This window comes from Ixodes scapularis, unplaced genomic scaffold (genome assembly GCF_016920785.2).
Source record: "Ixodes scapularis isolate PalLabHiFi unplaced genomic scaffold, ASM1692078v2 PGA_scaffold1__304_contigs__length_218370807, whole genome shotgun sequence".
Classification (NCBI taxonomy): domain Eukaryota; kingdom Metazoa; phylum Arthropoda; class Arachnida; order Ixodida; family Ixodidae; genus Ixodes; species Ixodes scapularis.
In genome coordinates this window covers 64,864,972-64,870,971 of record NW_024609846.1, presented here as the reverse complement: position 1 = coordinate 64,870,971, position 6,000 = coordinate 64,864,972, and the positions used below count along the sequence as shown (strand labels likewise).

The 6,000-nt window shown below is 46.4% G+C and overlaps 1 protein-coding gene across 1 annotated transcript in view; it reads right to left on the bottom strand.

The window, feature by feature from the left end:
- LOC115320979 (neurofibromin) overlaps positions 1–6,000 on the bottom strand; it is a 121,168-nt gene continuing 115,168 nt past the window's right edge. Inside the window, exons 52-54 of the mRNA XM_040216203.3 lie at positions 4,999–5,138; positions 4,294–4,340; positions 1–2,677 (exon numbers count right to left, since the gene is read on the bottom strand). Coding sequence (XP_040072137.1) covers positions 2,336–2,677; positions 4,294–4,340; positions 4,999–5,138 — 529 coding nt within the window. The 3' untranslated portion in view covers positions 1–2,335. The remainder of the gene's footprint in view (positions 2,678–4,293; positions 4,341–4,998; positions 5,139–6,000) is intronic.

Genomic DNA, 6,000 nt, shown 5'->3' with positions numbered 1-6,000 from the left:
TTGTGAATAAAAGATATGACTTTAATTCTGATATACATCCAACAATACATGAGCTGCTGAGATAATCCACTGGTCCACATCACAGTTCTGAAGGGTGCTTTGGTTTGGTGGGGATGGCCGATCAGCTGGAACCCAACAACATCAACATTGCTCCGCAAGAAGCTTAAGAAAAATAGAGTCGTCACGATCTGGATGCAGTTACAGGGACACAATACAAGTTTTGTCCTCATCATTATCATCGTCAACACAAGCTGCACAGCGCAGCACAACAGTTGGTAACTAGGACGAGACATAAAAAAGAAGAAAACGCCTTTGACACTTGCACCCAAACTGTGGGGAAGTAGACTCCTAGCGCAGAAGTTCACCGGTTGACAGAAACCGATGACCACACGTTCTTCCAGCAGATCACAGAAACTTGCGATCCCGTATCACAAACAAAGAGCCTCGCTGTGCCAGTCCTAGCAACAAATGCATTGCGGTAGTTTCTGAACCATTTCCGTTGTTCAATAAAAACAATGCGCTCACCAACGAGACAATTCGCATCCACTCCCTGTCGTACAAAAATGTCCTCGGGTTCCCCGGTGTAATAAGCTCGTATGTCAGAGTTTCCATAAAAAGCTTAATTGGATATCGCTCGTAGATCGTGAGACCAAGGTTAGAGTATAGAAAAATGATGCGCGACAAAACATATGTTATGTGCAACGGAAAGGTACTTAGAAAGCATTCTAAAACGAAATGCTAATGTAATTTTTTACACAAGGTTGTTGAAGCAAGTAGTTTAATGCAACAGTGTTGGACAGCACAACCTACAAGAATCAAGCGCAACTAAACATAAACAATTATATATACAATCCTTCGTACCATGCAGACTCCTCCAATTCAGTGGTCGAGACAAACGACAATGCAAACAGATACAATGAGAAGCGGAGATTAATTAAAGATGCGTCCTACGATGAAAGAGCCGAGGCATCTACCTGAGCTTCAAACCAAACCCAGTTGTTACCACCGACGCTTCCATGCACAAAGATCCTGCTCACGATGACAATGCATGCACGCACTCACAAATCCATTCAAGAAAACTGTAAAACTAACAATAAATTAAACTTTCTCTCTCTATATGTAAGGGATGAAATCGTCCTGCATCGTCGTATGGAAGCAACAACGGGATGAAGAAAAGATGCCACACCAGAAATGCACGACGTCACAGCCGACGTTCACGAGACGAGACTCTAAAACAACAACACCCACTTTCTGAGCCAAGTGACCGTTGTTTCGGATGTCGCAACGCTATGTACAAAATGTCGTGACCGGAGGCAAATGCCCTCCCTGGACTTCACGTACACAACCTGCATGTTGGCTACAGGCCTTAAACCTTTTCCAATCTCAATTCACAACGGCGAGTCTGCATCTGTCGAAAAGCCGGCGGCCTTCAGATAAGACGACGGGCTTGAAACGTGTCAAACGACTGCCGCGGCAGAAGGACAACGACGAAGTCTGGCTCCGCAAAGCTCCGCCCGAACCCCGCATGCGTTACGCAAGAGCCGCGTAAAAGTGAACACGGCCGCGAGGGCCAAACACACTAACACTCCGCCCACACAGCCAGTGCCAAGCACAAAGGACGGCACGGCGCGGGTCACCGTTGCGCGAAGTTCCCTCTACGTTTTGTACACCTCGAAAATGCCACGTTTGGAACATCACAGCCTCAATAACACTCAATGATTTGTACTCTTCGTCATTTGTGACAGTTTCATCACTGTGAAGGACTGGTCCAAAACAAAACGAGAAAAAAAAAAATAAAAGATGCAGTCAAGGAGAGAGCTACTTCCGGCAATTCGCCGAAGTCCAAACAAAACATACCCGGATTCGGATGGCACGAGGGGCGAGCCGATGCGAATTTTCACACGTTCCCGGGTCGAACGACTTGAAGGAGGGCTCCGATTGCGGAAGCGGAGATGCAAGAGGTAGAAAATCGCACTTCCCGCAGCGGAACCGGGTGTGGAAAAGTATGACGCCCGACACTACATCACAGTTACAGATACCGATCCCGGAGCGGCGGCACTCTAGACAAATCGATTGCACTCTATGCGACGAAAGGCCTCTGCCGCAATTCGAGTCGTGTTGACCTCCGTCAGGTTTCCTCTCCCCCACTCACTCCGGGAAAGTTCCCGCTTTGCGGAACCCATTTAAAAGCGCACCGCAAAAGTGGGCGTCTCTGCAATACGGAGCTTCTCGTTCACCCAGCGTCCGAGTGCTGCTCCCTCTCCTCGGAGGCCGTCCCCTCCTTCGGAGGCGGGGCCTCCCCGTGCGGGGAGGCGGGGCCTCCGTCGGGCGAGGGTCAGTGGGAGGTGCGTCCGTTTTTGGGACCGCTCTGTCCCCCCGGCGGACCCTTGCACTTGAAGCTGCGCTGCTTGGAGAGCTGAGAGGCCGAGCGGGCGCGGTCGGGCGGGGCCCCACCCCCTGCCCCGCCCCCGTCCGAGCAGGCGCCGCCCCCTCCGTCCTTGTCTGTCGGAGAGCCCAGGGTCAGGCTGGACATGGAGGAGGACAGGTTCATGGCCGAGGCCACCGACAGAGAGCTCGGGTACTGGCTCAACTCCCCCTCGTCTGCCGGCAGGCAGGTCTCCACCATGGCCTCCAGGCAGTTGACAAACAGCTCCGCATTGTCCAGGTTCGTCTGGCACTGCACACAGTGACAACTGTTACGACCCAAACTAAACTCCTGTGAGTTTGCTTTGAGTATGCTAAGTATGAAGTCAACATGCCCCTTGCTTTGTTTCCCCCTTACAATTAAGTATGGTGAAGGCGCCAGGTCCAATCACGGGCCACTTAAGAAACACATCGAAAATGCTCCGACGTGCGTATCGGTGCTCGCAGTGGGGAGTGAAAAGGCATAAGGTGCACAAACACGCGTGGCATGAATGTTGAACGGCTAAGGCTACGATGCATTGGAGTAGAATGCTGTCAAACGCACTTGCGAAAAAATACCTCGATAATTGCTGCGACTGAGCAAACAATAGTGTGCAACTAGATTTTTCCAAGTTCGTTCCAATGCCGAGGTTTAGCTGCGTTCATTTTTCTTTTTACAGTTGAACCTCGATTTAACAAAGTCACCGGGATTCGCTAATTATTTCGTTAAATCAGGAACTTCGTAAAATAGAAGAAGGAATACCTCGCACATAGGCTGCGCGGGAAATCCGGATTTATTTGTTAAATCGGGAAATTCATAAAATCGACGTTGAACTGTAATCGGCTTTAAGAACTCAAGAAACTTTTGGCCAATTAGGATGCTCATTTTTTATTTTAAATTGGATTAAACCTGTTAAACCGTCAGGTGGTGCAGGTAGAGAGAAACAGTTTATTTCTTTTTTTTTTAGCTCTCACTTAGAAATTGAGTAATTGAGTGTGAAACTAGCTAACCACTTTATGTGCCTTGCTGCTGAAAACTTTTCCAGGAGGAAAAGATGCATGCGCTCAATTTTTTTGTTTTTAAAATGTGCTTTAAAAAAAATATTTTTGTTTAATTAATTTTACAGGGTGTTTTCGAGCATTACTTGGGAGCAAAATATATTTCTTTTTTTGTAAATAAACCAATGAATGGAGTGCACTCAAGCTTTTCACAAAGGTATCTCTAGGAAGTGCATTTATCGTACTCAAATATTATGAGCGCGGGTTTGAGGAAAAGGGTGAAAACCGTCTAGCTGACGCTGCTAATCACACATGCTCAAATCTACCAGATACCTAGACACATCAAATTTAAGTAGGATAAGTGCACCACCAAACGACACCTCCGTGAAAAGTTTGACCCAGTTCATCGGTCTACTTATACACTTTTTTTTTATGCCACTTAAACACCCTGTACAAAGTGGTCCCAACCCCTTGAACTTTCTGAAACTTCAAACACATATTTATGAAAGTCAATTAAAAATCTTGAGATTCTCTTTAAACCTTCCAGTGGCATGAAAAGCATAGTTCCAGCAGTCTGCAAAAGTGAGACAGAGAGCTTGGACTTTCAAAAGGAAGTCCTTCCACACATACACAACAGAAAAGCTTCAGAGAGGTACGAGCTCATATTCGCAGCTTTCAAAACAATTAAAGTGGAACTTCAGCTCATATATGACGGCACCATGCTCACATAGAACACTTAGTAAATAGCTGCGACCTCCGCAGATTTTTTTTTTTTCTAATTCCATGATAAAGCATTATGATTGACTGCCGTAATAGAAAGCCCCCACAATCTGTCAAAGCAGATAATCTACCACAGGACATTGCCTTACTTGCATGCTTGCTCAAGCTCACCTTGGAGAAGGGACCAGCAAACCTCCAAAGTCCTCCAAATCCACAAGCTGCCATGCGAGAAAACAATATTACGGTCAGTGCACAGGCGAGCTGGTCTAAGCAAATTAAAGGTGTCACTGTGTGTGTGTGTGTGTCTCAGTTCAAAAGCATTGTATATTTTTTGTGACCTCTAGCTGTCTAGGATTTTGTCTAGACCAAAAGGTGGTTGTGCTTTGTAGGTGGCCTCACTTAGTTTGCTTTGTGATGTGGGTTAGGGTTGTGCACACAACCTTGAAAAACAAGATGTTCGGTGGTTTTGTGGCAGTTGTAGCTCTGTATATAAGGAGGTTGGTTGAACAAAATTATTAGCGCTGAGTTAGAGATGCTGTCTGTCCCTGTTATTTTCTCTTCCACTGTAAAAAAAAAAATCCCTCCTTTTATTTTAGTTTTGGGTTTAAATCATCATGGTAAATGCAAGAAAAACATGGAAAAACATGGCTCATCACAAAAGCATTAAAAATGCAGAAACCGAGCGCTGAATTTCCTCATTCGATTGCAGAGAATCAAGCTTGCCGAGCGACCAGAGCAAGGTCTTCAACGGGCAATGAACACTTTATCGGTGATTTTAAGCAGTAATGACCGTACCACCAAACGTAAATCTCGAGAGATCTCAACCCCAAAGCCACAGGACCCCACGTGGGATTAAGATTTCGGTCAGATGCTCACTCTGCAGATAGTGCAGCTGCTGTTGGCTGCTGTCCTCGCAAGCAATCATGTTCTGGATGATGCACTGGACCGCACTCAGGATGATGTGGTCGTGGTTCTGGGAAAGCACTGTCGTGATCTTGGCGTCCAGCAAGCTGTGACTGAGGGTACAAAAGAAAAAGGAAAAGCAAGCGAGTCACAAAGTGCTCGTTGTTATGAGATTAGGTTTAATTTCAAAACAATGCAATCCGGAGGCTTACAAGACAGGTCCACAGTAAGTAGATTTAGTTGTGTTACAGACACAATGCATGCCTTTATTAATCATAGTAATGAGACCTAAAATTGTAATAAGAACTGTCATTTTGTTATAGTCCCAACTGTATGCCTGTATACCGTATTTACACAAATGTAGGTCGACCCTTTTTTCAATTTTTAAAAATCTGAAGTGGGGGGGTCGACTTATAATCGAACCAAAGCATTCCACCGCCGGTAAAAACGAAACCATCGCGATATCATGGACACCTCGGCTTGTTACAAGCTCAGCCGGCTGTACCCCGAGCATTACACTGTTTTGTGCGCTCAATTTACAAATTAATTATTTTTTATTTGCGCGAACGAGTGTTATTGGTAGCGATTTGCAAAATAACCCGAATGCACGGCGGTGAACAGAGCACGGAGCGCCCGACTCCCGGGGGGTGACGGCACTTCTCGTAAGAGCCACTCCAGAGGTCGCTGGAACAGTTGCAGTTTTTCGCGTGATTCACGGTCGCACATTGTTTGATCGAGTACGAGATTATGCCGGTGCGCTAACTATGTTCATTTGTATTGAAACGCGTGATCCAGGCAGTTTAGGTTTTCGGTGCTTGTTTATGGCCGTTCTTCACTCAGAAGCAACCAACAACTGCGCTGTTGGACGCAAGTTCGACCCGTCAGAGCGGGTGATGCTCCAGTGTAGTCTGCGGTGGCGCGGAGTCTGAAAGTGTGACGGCAAACGAAGAAGCTTCCGCAGGCCAAAGTCTGGAT